The sequence below is a fragment of the Bombyx mandarina genome, chromosome 21 (genome assembly GCF_030267445.1).
Source record: "Bombyx mandarina strain Sakado chromosome 21, ASM3026744v2".
Lineage (NCBI taxonomy): Eukaryota > Metazoa > Arthropoda > Insecta > Lepidoptera > Bombycidae > Bombyx > Bombyx mandarina.
The window spans coordinates 9,963,930-9,981,074 of NC_143227.1; the positions used below are offsets into that span (position 1 = coordinate 9,963,930).

At 35.7% G+C, this 17,145-nt stretch overlaps 1 protein-coding gene across 1 annotated transcript in view; it reads left to right on the forward strand.

The window, feature by feature from the left end:
- LOC114248250 (actin-binding Rho-activating protein) overlaps positions 1 to 17,145 on the forward strand; it is a 44,827-nt gene that overhangs the window by 10,993 nt on the left and 16,689 nt on the right. Inside the window, exons 2-3 of the mRNA XM_028181436.2 lie at positions 14,491 to 14,627; positions 16,733 to 16,910. Of these exons, the coding sequence (XP_028037237.2) occupies positions 14,491 to 14,627; positions 16,733 to 16,910 (315 nt within the window). The remainder of the gene's footprint in view (positions 1 to 14,490; positions 14,628 to 16,732; positions 16,911 to 17,145) is intronic.

Sequence of the window (17,145 nt, forward strand, 5' to 3'; positions counted from 1 at the left end):
AGTACATAATACTTTATTTTTAAAACACAGACATCTTGATGTAGCACAGTTTTTCTTGCAAAGGCACTTCTTAAATCCCTGGCCGGTTCCAGTGGATTGCAAGTTGGCAACTGACCGTAGTGCAAGACTCGTCCCGCTGTCCCCGCGTACCCACCAATATCTTAAATGTTTTACATTTCCGATTGCTATTTAGGAAATGTATAGATTTCCTAGGAAATGTGTAATGTGTAAGTATAATATAATTTATTTCACACATTTCCGTGCGATTTTAGGAATTACATACATTTCCTAGGAATTGTATACAATGACGGATTACATACATTTCCGTTAACATATGCATATACAAAGAGTGTATATATTTTTTATTATTATACCTACCCGGGCGGACTCACAAGAGGTCCTACCACTAGTAATTACGCAAATTATAATTTTGCGGGTTTCATTTTTATCACACGATGTTATTCCTTCACCGTGGAAGTTAATCGTGAACCTTTTTTCGAGTACGTATTTCATTAGAAAAATTGGTACCTGCCTGAGATTCGAACACCGAATATTTTATTACCACGCGAACTTCAATTATATCTTTAAAAACACACGACCCAAGCAAATTACTTATATTTTTTTAAAACAAAAGTGAATTGATTTGTTATTTTTATTTATTTAAGACTATGTCTAATGTCTATGCCTGGGCTATGTCTGCCAGTTTTTTTTTTTTTTTTTCCAGGAAATTGTATCGCATTGTATCGCATTATCACTAATTATTGAAAACACCTCGTATCAGCTCACGGCTCGTTTGTAATATCAAATTAATAGAGCCTTTGTTTTCTTAATTCCTTTTACTGTTGACACTCTGCAATTTGCAATTTCTTTTATCATTAAACTAAATCAGTATTTAGTGAAATACTGCCAAAAATTTCTTTGTCCCGCAGTAGTTTAGTAGTAGTCCAAATAGTAATTTGCGAAGCGTCCTCAACCTTACCACATACATATTAGTGTATTGGAGTGACAGCAAAGCAATCGCGTTTCCCACTTTGAAGATCGGAATAGAAATGTGTCTGCTCAAATTTAGATAATACGTATAAACATAATAATATAAGCATTCAAGTTTAATGAAAATTTATCTCAAAAATAATTTGTTAAGAAAACGTGAAAACTATAGAAAATTAAAACAATATATTATTATGTACTAACCATGACTTCGGATGCAGAAGAAAATTTGTTGATACGTTCATTTGGCAAATAATCAGTCTGATAATTAAGTAATTATAAATGTCAAAGTATAAAAGTAAATCTTTATATTATAATACTTTAACAGTCCATATAGCTATTTATTTTCGCAGGGTAAGCTCGAATGGCATTTGGAAGTACATAATACTTTATTTTTAAAACACAGACATCTTGATGTAGCACAGTTTTTCTTGCAAAGGCACTTCTTAAATCCCTGGCCGGTTCCAGTGGATTGCAAGTTGGCAACTGACCGTAGTGCAAGACTCGTCCCGCTGTCCCCGCGTACCCACCAATATCTTAAATGTTTTACATTTCCGATTGCTATTTAGGAAATGTATAGATTTCCTAGGAAATGTGTAAGTATAATATAATTTATTTCACACATTTCCGTGCGATTTTAGGAATTACATACATTTCCTAGGAATTGTATACAATGACGGATTACATACATTTCCGTTAACATATGCATATACAAAGAGTGTATATATTTTTTATTATTATACCTACCCGGGCGGACTCACAAGAGGTCCTACCACTAGTAATTACGCAAATTATAATTTTGCGGGTTTCATTTTTATCACACGATGTTATTCCTTCACCGTGGAAGTTAATCGTGAACCTTTTTTCGAGTACGTATTTCATTAGAAAAATTGGTACCTGCCTGAGATTCGAACACCGAATATTTTATTACCACGCGAACTTCAATTATATCTTTAAAAACACACGACCCAAGCAAATTACTTATATTTTTTTAAAACAAAAGTGAATTGATTTGTTATTTTTATTTATTTAAGACTATGTCTAATGTCTATGCCTGGGCTATGTCTGCCAGTTTTTTTTTTTTTTTTCCAGGAAATTGTATCGCATTGTATCGCATTATCACTAATTATTGAAAACACCTCGTATCAGCTCACGGCTCGTTTGTAATATCAAATTAATAGAGCCTTTGTTTTCTTAATTCCTTTTACTGTTGACACTCTGCAATTTGCAATTTCTTTTATCATTAAACTAAATCAGTATTTAGTGAAATACTGCCAAAAATTTCTTTGTCCCGCAGTAGTTTAGTAGTAGTCCAAATAGTAATTTGCGAAGCGTCCTCAACCTTACCACATACATATTAGTGTATTGGAGTGACAGCAAAGCAATCGCGTTTCCCACTTTGAAGATCGGAATAGAAATGTGTCTGCTCAAATTTAGATAATACGTATAAACATAATAATATAAGCATTCAAGTTTAATGAAAATTTATCTCAAAAATAATTTGTTAAGAAAACGTGAAAACTATAGAAAATTAAAACAATATATTATTATGTACTAACCATGACTTCGGATGCAGAAGAAAATTTGTTGATACGTTTAGAAAAAACAAAATCGGTCAGGAATAATTAATTTAGAGTACTAACAAACACAAATATTTTTGAAACTAAAAATGAATATCCGTTACTAAATTTAATCATTGGAACGGATACAAAATTAATATTTTTCAATAAAATTAATATTTCGAGATTGTTTATTTGGATTACAAATTATTTATATCGGTAACCGTCGAACGAATTTTCACGTATTATGCAATGAGTTTTAATGTTTCAATACACGCGTAGCGTATACTACGCTCTATATTTCATTTTAGATTTATCAACTAAATTCTCTATTTATTTAGTCGTCTAATACGGAGTGTTACAAATTAGTGGCTAGTTTTTTTTCTTCTTTTTTACAATGATTCTTACAAAGCAGAGAAATCGCACTAATATTCGATTAATAGTAACGTTAACAAGTAAACCAGAGTCATAGTAGTATATAACATTAGCAAAATGAAGAAATAGGAGTAACAGAAAAAAATAAAAATGTTCTTAACGTAATTTTTAAAACTAAGCGATGGCTCGGAATACACTCTGTTCTAATGACCCCGAGAGCATGACTAATATTTGCCATTGTTGTGCTCTTCAATAGCTACAAGATTTTCATTTTTTTGTTACCCTTATACGAGCATACGGCCCACATGATGGTGAGTGGTTACCGTCGCCCATAGATGTCAGCAATGCTAGGGTTACAGCCAAGCCGCTGCTTAGTGTTAAGTAGTCTCCACAAGCCTCGTTTGAAGAAGGTCATGTCATAGTGCTCAGACCGTATCGATGAACTCTATTACGGTGGCGGGCGGTGCGATGATAAAAACGAGATGATAGTATCATCTCAAACAATTCCCAGAGCACACAAGCATTCGAATTAAACTTTTATGTTACCTATATAAAGCGTTGGGTTGTTATTGAAATAGTATCATCCAGTTATTCATATGATTCGACCTAAAGAATTGATACTTTATATAAATTGAATATTATGAACAGCTTCGATGTACTTAAGCGTGTCCTCTCACGTATTTGTAATATCTTATTTAATCACAAAGCATACATCCGTTTTGTTCGGTGACACGGAAATGATTGTCTCACAACGACCCACATTTCTCGTTACTGTGACTTCACTGTCATATATTAATCTCACAACCTTTCTTCTAAGAACAAACATTTTATTGACATATGTAGGCGAATATATAAATATATTATTATACAAAACGACAATTTCTGTAGAATTTCGAATTATATTGGTTATTTGTAGATTATGGGATATCTGGGTTGTAAAACGCCATTATGCCAAATTTCAAATTTTGTAGGAAGTTGTTATCTTTGTCGTAAGAAAATTTGGAATTGTTTCGCAAAATAAAAAGTAAAGTTTATTTCCATAAAAAGTTATAGTAGCACGTAATGGGAGCCTTCTTAGTTCGATCCTGCCTATTTATGTTGTAAGCCTACGTGTTCCGCTTCGGAGAGCTGGACACAATCATATTGCATCAATCGGGCCGTGAGCCCAAATAAAAATCAGTAAAGACAATCCAAGCTTTACCGCTGGCAGCTCTTCTGAAACCTCATTTGAATGAAGACGTGTAATTTACACTCAGAAAATACTGTGCAAACATAATCCAGCGTCAAATGTTAGGCACGTGTATTAAGTGCAATGGTTCCAGATAGGCTTTAGTGAAACTTTTATTACATCGTCACAAACTTTGACGTCTGTGTGTTGCATGTCGCGTGATGGTCGGCCGCGGAGTAGGGATAAAGTGAAAGACGCTCGTCAGAGCAGCTAAGGCCAATATGGCGGCGCCTATAGTTCGCAGCAGCTGACCGTGTAGTGTATAGACTATTACTCATTTGTGCCAGTGCTCCATGCCATTTTGTTTGTTTTTGTCCGTGTTTAATGTAAATGTTGTTTGTTAGAGTTAAATGTCTATAATGTAAAAAAAGTTTCACTTTTACCGTGGTTTCATAAGCCACACAATCCTTTTTGAAGTTATACTTCTTTAGGCGCGTTATGAAAAATTGATGAGAGTGAAATTTTCCGATGCGCGCGCACCGTAACACAAAATTAACAGAAATGAAGTTGCCCACTAAATTGCTCATTACAATACGACCACTTGGCGAGTCTGAATATAGCGGCAGGTGAAATTTCGCGCATGTACACTCGTAAAAAAAGTGTTATTAGCATTAATTTTTTAGTAATATAAATGACAAAATTATTATTTAATATAATTCATACTAAATATTATGAAATTACTAACGTTAAATATTTAAAAGTATAACTTCTTACGCGCGTACATAAGTACACGCACCCTCTTTTTTTTGTTAGGATATTTTTTCTCTGACGGTGGGATCTTCTTAAACTATATATCAGAGTCATGAAACATATAAAGTACAAAGGGAACCGAAGATTTCAGTAACTGTTTCATCACAGTAGGACTTCATTTGCAAATGTAGGCAAAAAACCCATATTTTTATAGACTTAACCTTGACGTTACGACGCACAAACATACGGAACACGTTGTGTTAGCCGCAACAATTCATTAACAATCAAAGACTATAGTTTGAGTGTTTTTTTTTTTCAAACAACAGATGTTTTCAATTCAGAAAACGGTTTTTTACGTTATTTTTCGCGTTTTTTGCAGACTCATTACAGAATTAATTTGCGATTTGCTTGGCATAGACCGGTCGAGTGTTTGTTTGTTCATTCAAGGCTGCTTTATTCTTAATTTTCACTGTTGTTTCGTGAAAATTATTTTGTAATTTGCGTAATTAATATTCGTCGTGGCCTAACGGATAAGACGTCCGGTGCATTCGTGTTGAGCGATGCACCGGTTTTCGAATCTCAGGCGGGTACCAATTTTTCTAATGAAATATGTACTCAACAAATGTTCACGATTGACTTCCACGGTGAAGGAATAACATCGTGTAATAAAAATGAAACCCGCAAAATTATAATTTGCGTAATTACTGGTGGTAGGAAGTCTAGTCCGCGCGGGTGAGTACCACCACCCTGCCTATTTCTGCCGTGAAGCAGTAATGCGTTTCGGTTTGAAGGGTGGGGCAGCCGTTGTAACTATACTTGAGACCTTAGAACTTATATCTCAAGGTGGGTGGCGCATTTACGTTGTGGATGTCTATGGGCTCCAGTAACCACTTAACACCAGGTGGGCTGTGAGCTCGTCCACCCATCTAAGCAATAAAAAAAAAACTTTAAAAAAACAATAATAGTTCCAGTAATATAATAATAGTTCTAATAATAGTTACTAATATTAACATTAAAAAGAAACAATAATAGTTTTATTTAATATGTTTGGTACATACATTAAAATTAAATAAACGAAAAGTACGAGAAAAATGAAATGTACAAAAAATATTAGAGAACGGCTTCCACAAAAGATGATAAAAAAAAATGGAGGATGATGGGTCGACACATGGACAGTTAATATTAAGAGCATTACGGAGGTAATCAGATAAGGAGGGACCTAATGGATAAGGCTAGTCAGTGTACAAGTGCTTATACTATGCTGGAATAAAACTCTTGTAATCTTTTTTTTCTTTTTTCTTTTCTCGAGAGCAAATACGTACCTACGGATTCATAAGCGTTTTATACAGTGCCGCGTAATTATGTGGTTTCGCTATATATAAGTCCGTTTGGTACGACAAAACTACTTATAAGTTTAAGTAAATTATCTTGTAATCTCTTCGGGAAATTTCAAATTTCCCTATTTCCCCGGTAGCTTTTTCGCTCATACTTTCCCTAAAAACTATAATTAGCATATTCGAAACCTAAAAAATAAGTTAAACTTGCTTCAGAGTTCACAGATGAACTGCTTACCGAGAAACTTTTCGAGAAACTTTCGAATAAAAATTGTATTATTTATACGAACGTAGTACATGTCTTAAGATTTTTATAAATATTTGTTATATTACAACTTTATCTCCTAACATGTGAATTCATTTTTTATTTCAATAACGTTAATGTCCCCATAAATTATATTGAATGCGTGTAATTATTAAAACAGTCCGAATGCATTTAAAACTAGTTTTACGGTTGATTATTCTACAGGATACTTTGGAAATTATGAAGACAAAGATGCGGCATTAAACTATTTAAACAGGTACAAAATAATATGTTTAGTTTTGAAAAATATTCATATAAAATATACATTATTATACGCCACCGTACTAACCAATAAAGCCAGACCTCCCAATAAAACTAGATGTGACTTCTTACGTGAAATAAAAAGTAACATGTATCTCCTATACGAGGGCGGCACTGAAAATTTCTGGAATTAACGAAGTGACACAACATTACTATTTAAAAATGTATTTATTGCTTTTCGAAGTATTCTCTGCGAAATTTGACACATTTTTCCATACGATGGAACCAATCATTGAAGCAACCATTCCATTCGGAAGTTTGGGTCTCCAAAATGGCTGTTTTGTAGGCGTCCACAGCTTCTTCAGGTGATGAAAATCTCTGTCCACGCAATTTATTCTTTATTTTAGGGAAAGTATAGAATTCATTAGGGCTTAGGTCGGGGCTGTACGGCGGATGGTCTAATAATTCTATGTTTTCTTGCTCTAAAAACTCTTTTGTTCTGTGCGCGGTGTGAGAACTCGCATTGTCGTGATGGAGGATGATGCGGCGGTTGCAGTTCTCTTTACGGAGTTCAGAAACGACCTGTGGCAAACAAATGCTAGCATACCATTCTGCATTAACCGTTCTTTGTCCCTCAAGAGGAATAGTCGTAGCATGGCCGGTTTTGGAGACAAACGTGGCCACCATTTTTTTTTGCAACACTCCGTGAACGAACAATTTTTGTTGGCTCATTTTCGAACACCCAAACTCGTGACTGGTTTTTTGTTTCGGGTTCGTACGCGTATATCCAGGATTCGTCACCTGATACAATGTTGTATACAGCATTTGAGGATCCTGCGTGGAATCTTTCGAGAGTTCTGACGCACCAAGTAACGCGAGCCGCTTTTTGCTCTTCACAGAGCGAATGCGGTATCCATCGGGAAAGCAACTTTTTTACACCTAATTGCTTATGCAAGATTATTTGTATTTGACTCATGCCAATGTCTAAAGTTGCCTGAATTTCGCGGTATGTCACATGTCGATCTTCCTCAATCAGCTTACGCACAGCATCAACGTTTTCTTGGGTGACTGCAGTTTTTGGACGACCTTGACGGGGATCATCACTGAGCTTGACACGTCCACGTTGAAACTCAGCAAACCAGCGATAAATTGTGGTTTTGGATGGGCTTCATCACCAAATGCAGAAATCATCCGGTCAACACACTGTTTTTGTGTTAAACCACTTCGAAAGTCATAATAAATCATCGCTCTTGAATTTTCTCGAGTCAATTCCATTTTCTCAACGACTAAACAAGTTTGACAAAACCTCGTGACAAGACCGAGAATCTTTTTTTAAATAAATAAATTATATTCGATTTTTAAAACCAAGGAGTTTTCAATTAAAAAGATTTTAATATGACAGGAACAGTGGAAATATTCCATTCCTGATACTTTTAGTGCAGCCTTGTATACATAAAAACAGATATACCTACATAGTTTTAGAACCAGAGTCGTTATTAAATCAAGATTGCTTACAGTGGACATGTAGAAATCCGCACAAGGTAAGACATCAAAATTTTGCCTACTAATAAAATTCGTTTATATATATATATATATATATATAAACATAACATGATTTACGTGCATTATCCGCTAAAACGGAGTTCGGAGACCATTTATTTAAAAGGCTGTCTTCATCGATGCCAACTCCCATTGATTTAATATAAACATTATCAAAGCACTAATGGAAGCTTTAAATATGGATTTATTGCTTCAAAAATTTACGGATCGATGAGATTAAAATAATAATTTCAATGTTTACAACAAAAACATATCCAAGCTTTACTGCTTCCAAGGAGTTTTCTACAAACTGGTTGCTCTGGAAACGATTCCAAAGACGTGTTTCACGTATTACGTATTTCCTGGGAATAATATATACTGCATTTGACAAGAATATTGATAATTTGATCTTGTTGCCCGGATCACTAAGCGCTTTAACTCTCAATTCAAAACAAAATATAAATATTTGTATGCCTAGTACTGTCGCTAAATATATATATAAAAAAAAACGATTTGTTGAACGAGTTATGCGTTCATGTTATTAGTGTGATAAAGATCTTCCCAGAACTACTAAAAATAATTATGAAGTTTGATACTTCATACTTACTTCATTACTATTCGGCTAATGGAATGACAGTGTATAAAATGCCAATTTAAAATACCAAAATTAAATATTAAATCCAATTCAATCAAATTCATCAATTTAATCTCTAGTTTTTCTTCTTTAAGCGAGTTCATTCTATTCACGTTTTTAGAAAACGAATTTGATTTTTCTGACTTTTATAGAATTCACAAACGATTTGTTATCTGCTATGCAAAAGATTTACAAATTCTATTCTGCATGAATAAAATTGGATAATCGTTAAGCTAAATACGTTATTTGTACTTATTTCGTTCGTGAATGATGTCCACAAATACATTTTGTCTTTCAAATTCTTGTTCTTTGTCTATTTGCCAAGGAGACATCATGTATTGATATTTAAGGAGTTGACGAGTGAAGTCCAAGGTCGAGTTAGGTTAAAATAAACGTGTATTAGTATACATAATACAGATGAGCTTTTCGAAGTGGAACGTGTGACTGCGTGTCGGCAGAAATAGGCCGTGCGGCCTCCAAAGAAGCCTTTTACTTGTATCGTAAGTTTTAATAAGCCCTGATTTAAAACCTAAATGTTTTTGCACAATAATTTTGAGTAATACACCAATAAATATTACTAAAACGTGGATTTTTAGCTGTCTTAATCAAATTAAAACTTTTTTAAAGAGCAAATCAGTAGACTAATAATGTAACATAATAAATATTTTCAATAAAGTATTTTTTACAGTCTCGCCAAATATTTAGAAACAATTTCAATATTTTCATACACATTTATTACATACTAGTGACCCGCCCTCGCTTCGCTTCGGAGACTATAATTTATTATTGATTTTATTGAATTTTTTTTTATACAAATTAGAACCCAAACCTAGTCCAGCCATAAGTTCTGTTACAAATGAAAATGCATTTTTTTTAAATGAAGTAATGTAACATTATTACAATGCATACCTACTTATTTATTAAAGTCTCAGCAAAAAACAAAAAAAAACTATTCTATTCGAAATGGCCACCTTTGGCTTTTGTACAGGTCTTTAATCTGTTTGGCCACGATGGATTCACGCACTGTTTCCAAGGGAAATTTCGCCACTACTTGCTTTAAATATTTTTAAGAGATTCAATATTGCCGTGTCGCTTAAAGCAGGCCATGTCCTCTAAAACTGACCATAATTTAAAGTCTAAAAGGTTGAGGTCTAGGCTAGATGAGGGCCAGTCTTCAGGTTTTATAAAGTCCGCAACGTTGGTTTCAAGCCAGACTTGGGTAGTTCGTGTCTTGTGACCAGGTGCAGAGTCCTGCTGGAAAGACCACGGTATATTTTTAAAAAGTTTATTTCTGAGAGATTTCACAACATGATCTAAGACTGTATCTTGATACGCTTTGGCTGAAGTTTTCACTCCTTTTTCACAAAAATGTGGTTTTGTGACTCCTTGATAAAACACGCCCCACCAAACCATCACTGACGCAGGATGCTGACCACGCTGTGCCTCTCCGACCGCTTGAGCAGCTTCTTTAAAACTGTGAGCGAACACTTTATCACTTAGCTTATTGTAGTGTTCTTCAATCATGATTTTTTAAAGAGGATGTTTCTGTGTCTTTCACCTGCGTGTCGCGACGGAAGGCGTTTTGATCAATCCACTCTCTTTAATTATAAAGATTGATTTAGGGCATGTCCTGTATATCGATGATAAGCAAAGAGCTTCCGGTCTTGTTTAATAATACGTGACAGAGTCCAAGCGGGAACCTTCGTTTCTCGCGATAAGATGTTTTGCTTCCTGATGGGGTTTCGACGAATTCTGGTTTTAACAGCATCAACAGCCTTTGTAGTTCTAACAGCACGCGGCCGCCTCGAACTTTTCTGGTCTTCGACAGACCAATGTTTTGTTGTATCTGCTGATAGTACAATATACGAAAATACGGCTGATACCAAGCTTTTGAAGTGTCTGGAATATGACCAACGGCTCCATACCCACTTTATGCAAGGCGATCACTGCAATCCTATTTTCTTTAACACCCTATTCAATATTGTAATTTAATAATGAACACGAAACAATATGTGAAATGGCGCAAAAATGAAAGAAGTTTTTTTAAAGAATATACGCGTTCCAAATTAAAAATAAGAAAGTTGAAAAAAAGAAAAGTTTTTATTTAACAGTATTTATGGCCAGACTAATTACTTAATACGAGTTGTTTGTAGTATCGTCATGAGGCACTACCACGTGGCTCTCATAATACTTTGTCAGCACTGCCATTTAACTTTTTTAATCATACCCACTTCTGTGTGCTTCTGGCAATCCGTAAAGCTTTTTTTTTTTTTTTTTTTTCCTACCTATGCTGATAGCCTTGAGAGGCTATTTCAGCTTCACCCTAACGTGTGTAGGTGAGCTCACGGGGCTCAAACCGGAGAGTTGCTAACACTGACCCTAGCAAGAGCAGTGCTTCGCAGAATCTACCACCGGATCGGAAACGCGACCCACTGAGAAGATCCGGCGAGAAACTCAGTGGGCTGTGTCTAGGGGTTAATTCGCTCGCCGAGCCCTTCGTCGCAAGCGACGGGTTCGACGAGGACGGTGACCGGTGCTTGTGGTGCCTAAAAGCACCGTTAATGGATTGGGAGGATCCGTAATGACGTGCTTTTTTTTTTTTTTTTTATTGCTTAGATGGGTGGACGAGCTCACAGCCCACCTGATGTTAAGTGGTTACTGGAGCCCATAGACATCTACAACGTAGACGCGCCACCCACCTTGGAACCACGCTTTGGGCGACGTCGACTGTTTACCATTCGATCTACAGGATCGGGTATGTAGTTTCCAGCGGCCACGACAAGAGGGTTCTCATGTCGTGCCGCCTTCTCGAAATGGCGCAATGATGCCGACTGTAGATACTTACTGACAGAGTCGAGCTCCAGGTCATCGTGGAGATCCACGTTCCTCAGGAACCATGGTGCTCCGACGGCTATCCTGCAGAATCGGGATTGTCCAAACCCGTAAAGCTACAAACTTTACGCCCTTTCAATTGATACACGATTTCAATTGAAACATGCCAACGTATTTTGCACCAGACACGTGTTAGTGAAAGTTCATCGTTTTACAATATACTTAACTTAAAAGTTGTCATAAAATTTCCTTGAATAACTTTTGTTGCTCCAAATGACGTCATTATGAGTAAAAATATGTTTAGAATCTGGCCCATTTCCGGAAACCGGAAACCTAGTGGCTCTGGTGACGGTACCGATGACGTCAATTTGACTGGACCGATAGCACAGCACAATCCAAGAGAGAGAGAGAGAGAGAGAGAGAGATAATACACTTTATTGCACACCAAAAACATAATTTACATAAAAAAAACAGTCAAAAAACAGATACATTTGTACAATAGGCGGTCTTATCGCTAAAAACGGGTATGTTGCGGTGTACTAAAGACAATTCATTATTATAGAAAATATATACATACAATAAACATATATATATACCGTTTACATCATTGATATATAAAAACCCAAGATACACAGTTTCATACAAAAGTAGCACTCGGAACTGTCCCGAAACACTCAACAATTATAATATCTACGTAGTTATAGTTAACTATAAACATATATTTTGCAAATTCAACTTTACAGTTTAAAATTTAAAGTTGTTATTACAAAGCAATGTACAATAACCAATCAAATTTTACGACCAAAGTGAAGCCAGTGACCAGTGAAGACGAATATTTGTATATTTTTTTTTATTATAAGCATCTTTACATATAATATAAAATATATAGCTAATTGATTTATATACCAATATACATACTTACACACAATACATACTAATATACTTACATACACATAATAAATCAACAATATGGACAGTAGTACAGCAGTATAACAGTACACAGTACAACAGGAGCTTCATTTTTAAATTTAAATGCCTTGCAATATTGACACACCACGTTAATTGGTCCCATAGCAACGATTTGGGTTGAACTGTAATCGATTTCCACGTTATAATTGAATACAAACATTTAAGCGCAACATTTCTATATTGTTGATTTCGTTGCCATCGATTCCATTCAACCTCACGCTTCGCATTGCTCGTCAGTTTGGCTTGCTCTTGTGCATCTTTGACTTGCAGCATTGCGAGTTCTGCGACGTTTGAACGTCTAACAGCTGGCATTTTTAAAAACGAAAAATCAACTATAATTGTTAAAGAAAACTATTGTATTCTTCTCTAAGCCCAAATACACCGTGTTATGTTAGCAACGTGTGTGTTGGTCTATCCAAATTTACCAAAACTCCATATTTCACTTATCCATATAACTTTTAATATGCGTGACGGCTACAGTAGGCAGCGGCTTGGCTCTGCCCCTGGCAGTGCTGAAGTCCATGGGCAACGGTAACCACTCACCATCAGGTGGGCCGTGCGCTCGTCTGCATACAAGAACAATAAAAAAGATTAGCTCTGATAGTGATATGCAATAAGAAATTCAGTTTTTTTTACATACTTGTATCCGGCAAATTTTATAAATAAAAAATAAATAAAAAAAAAATGCTGGCGATCACCCCCCGCAGTCAGTCGCGATCGTAGCTCTTTTGTTTTTGGCAAGACGAAATAAAGCTTTTGTTAGAATTTCAACAAGTAAAATATCAGATTTCTTAACAAGGCGCCTTCGTAACTCATCTGATACAGAACTCGGTCGAAGCGTCACATGTGAGATAAAGGGTCTTGTCAATCATTCATCAATCAATCAGTAGGCAGCGGATTGGCTGTGCTCATAGCGGTACTGATATTCATGAGCGTCGGTGACTACCTATCACATCAAGTGGGTCAAATGCTCGTTTGCCTACAAGGGCAATTAAAAGAAACTCCCATAAACTCACCGCACGGGATGCCGACTTATTTGGTCGGTAGGAATTCTGAAACCGATCAATATGACACCGCCAATACATGCTTCAAAATAATTGATTGGGTCCGAACCAGCGATGAGCGTCACATTCTATTATAAGTTGCTGTCGTCAGAGACATATGTAGATTTACATATAGTCTTCTGAGTCTCCCTACCGGTCCACGTAAATATGCATATGCGACCTGTACCCGGAACACTTATGAACATTTATGAGAAGTAATGTGTTCGAAAAATTATTAACTTATATAATTAAAAAAATCGGTTGTCTGTAAAGTCGGTTAACTGACGATAGTTGAACGTGACAACGTCATAAGAAAATACCGATGAAATGGTTTCATTTTTCAATTATCGCAACAATCGTTGCTATAAACAATTGACTCCACATTCACTTTTCACTGAACTTCATACTTGACGAAAACTTGTGAATGTATTATTGTATAGCAGCTGTCCACGCGAATGCATCGCTCACTCAAGTAGGAGAGAGACAGATGTTGAACGCTGCCGAACGCGGAGGCCGATTGTGCCTCTTTGTCGCTCGTTGCGCGCTCTCGCTTGCACTTCAAGCCTTAAATGGAACGCCTCAGAGGGAGGTAACGCCGCATGAGTCATGTTTTTTCGTGCGTATAGCCGGCTCCATCGAATTATAAGACGTTGTCACGTCAAAAAGGAGTTTTTAATTTGTAGTTGCATTTTCATTTCTGTTCATCTCGCAAAAATAATTGTAAAACTATTAGAAGTAGTAATTCCAAGCAAAAGATTACAATTCGAGGGTTAAACGTCTTTGTTTTTGTTTCAGAGTTCGTCGCTTACGGACTTGATATCCGCCTTCGACACAAAAGCACAGGCTCACACCGAGCTTCAGAAAGTAACAGCCTTCAGCGGGCAATTCGACAAGAACCACAAGCCTACATTCTCAAAAGACGAATATGGAAAGTGAGTTACATTTACTGTACTATAAAGTCTCTGAGAGCTCGTCCAACCAGATAAAAATAGTATTTTATTTCAAAACCATTTATTTGTATATGTATATTTAACTATTAAAGCTTAGAAGACTTTGCAATATTCGTCATCACATAGGACGGCTTGAAACATTTACGACAACAATTTTTTATATGACATTCCACAGAGATTTCTCTAAGGGATTTTCTGAGATTGTCTCGTCATCTCATTTTTACCAGTTAATTTACCTACCTTATTCATTTCTATAGTAGTGCTTTTATCTAAATTTCTGTCCCGAGATTATATATTGTGTGTGCTATATTCATAGACGTCAAGGTCAAAGGGTGAATGATCAGCGCTTCGAAATCGGTCCAAACTCGGTAGGGACGATACCCGATACATGACTAGGTCAAGTTTCGCACTCAAACGTGGCAGCCCCGCTAGAAACCTAGGGGTGCAGTGATTTAATCACCCACGCATCCAAAAATTAACGGTACGAAAGGAAAAATTACCGGAACGGATTTACTTATTTTATTATCCGTATAATTTTTGGGTTTCTACAAAAACGAACAAACATAATAGCGTTTTGTTAAAGAAATACAATATATCATTTTGGTGCGACTTCAAATTGTATTTACAAAATAAAACACAAAACACCCTATCGTTGTAGTAAACAATAATAAATCAGGAAGCCATTGCCCTTGACATCTAAGGAAGTCGAAAATAGAATAATATCCCATTTACACGGTAAGTACTGATTTACCGAATGACTTAACGGAATGGAATGCTCTTAATGCCACAAATATTATGATACATGTTTGGTTTTATTTACGACCCCGATTCTCAGTTTTAATGCTATCTTTACGCGTACTAACATTTACAAATCGTTTTTCGATTAGAAGTGTTTTAGTTCAATTTGTTTTTAATTCATTTTCAATTTAGGAAAGGTTTAGTTATAGAATTACATATTATGATATCTGTCTTTCCAATACTAGTCACTAATTTTATCTATGTGGCTTTACTCTATTTAGCGTTCATCCTTAGTAGTAATTTCAACTTTATATTTTTACCAACGTAAGAATACTGGCATTCTTTATTTGTCAAGAAGTTAATATAGTATAATTAAAATTATAAAAACAACACGGATAATACGCCACACAACACTCCACTCATACTACACACAACACGGATAATATTTTGCTTTAAAAAAATTTTTTTGCAAAAACAATTGGTTTACAATTCATTTCACCGCAAAGTAATGTCAGGTGATTTCATTAAGTCGCATAGCTATTTACATAATGAATGGTTCAATAGACTCTGATCTGGAGAGAACCCCAAAAAGTTAATAAATGTTCCAGTACAAAACAAACAACATGTACCTAATAATAATTAGGCTAACCACAACCTTCACTAATTTAAAATAAGACTATGTCACGTCACATTTCTAGACTAATTTAAAGTCCCTACATGTCTATAAAAACCGTAACTTGTCATATTTTATGACGCCAGCTTATAGGTAAGCAAATAAGTTAATTCTAATTGTTATAAATGTCAATATAATATAATTATGTATATAATATAATATGTATATAATTTATAATATAATTTTGTGGAAATCCACCCAGATGGGTGAGTTGTGACAGTTAGAAAAAAAGAATGTTCATATTTGATCTCGAATCAGTTGTTTTTTGTATGACGATTGTCTTCAACGCGAAGTTTGGATTTTTATGGTAAGGTGGCGTAAGCTTGTATGCAATATGTATCTGTCAGCCCCGTCATGCATACACAATAGACTTCCTGATGCAGTGTGGTACAGTCTTAATCTTCGTGTCTATATTCTATCTGGGCCTATTCCGCTCAATTGTGTATTTTTTTTATTGCCTAGATGGGTGGTCAAGCTCACAGGCAATCTGATGTGGTTACCGGAGCCCATAGATATCTACAACGTAAATGCAGCCACCCACCTTGAGATACGAGTTCTAAGGTCTCAGTATAGTTACACAGTGTCTGCTCTCAATAACTCCTCAACTTCATAATGTAACTCCGCGTGTAGATGATAGATATTCTCATTAAACAACATATATTAATGATTGTTTTAGACCTATACCGGGTTCGATGACCGAATACAGAGGCGCAGAAGCACAAGCCAGAGTATGTACAGAAATGAAGGAGCTTTGTGAAATCATCAACGAATACGGAAAGACCCCGTGCAAGAGCTTATTACCGCCTGAACTACAAGACGCCACCAAAGTTATATCATTTGGAGAATTATTTACTGTGAGTCTATTTACATTAGCACTGCTTAAGTAACCAGTTACTAACCTGACAAGGGGATCGTATCGTAGATGATAGGAATCGAGGCTGCAATAATTCAGATATTACGGATGTGAGACCGTAGTAGTTACCTCGAATAACCAATAATCATCCGTTCTCCGATAATACTCTTATTATCTGATTGCCTCATTATCTCGCATATCCCACCAGTTCCCACTAAGCAGTAGACATAATACTG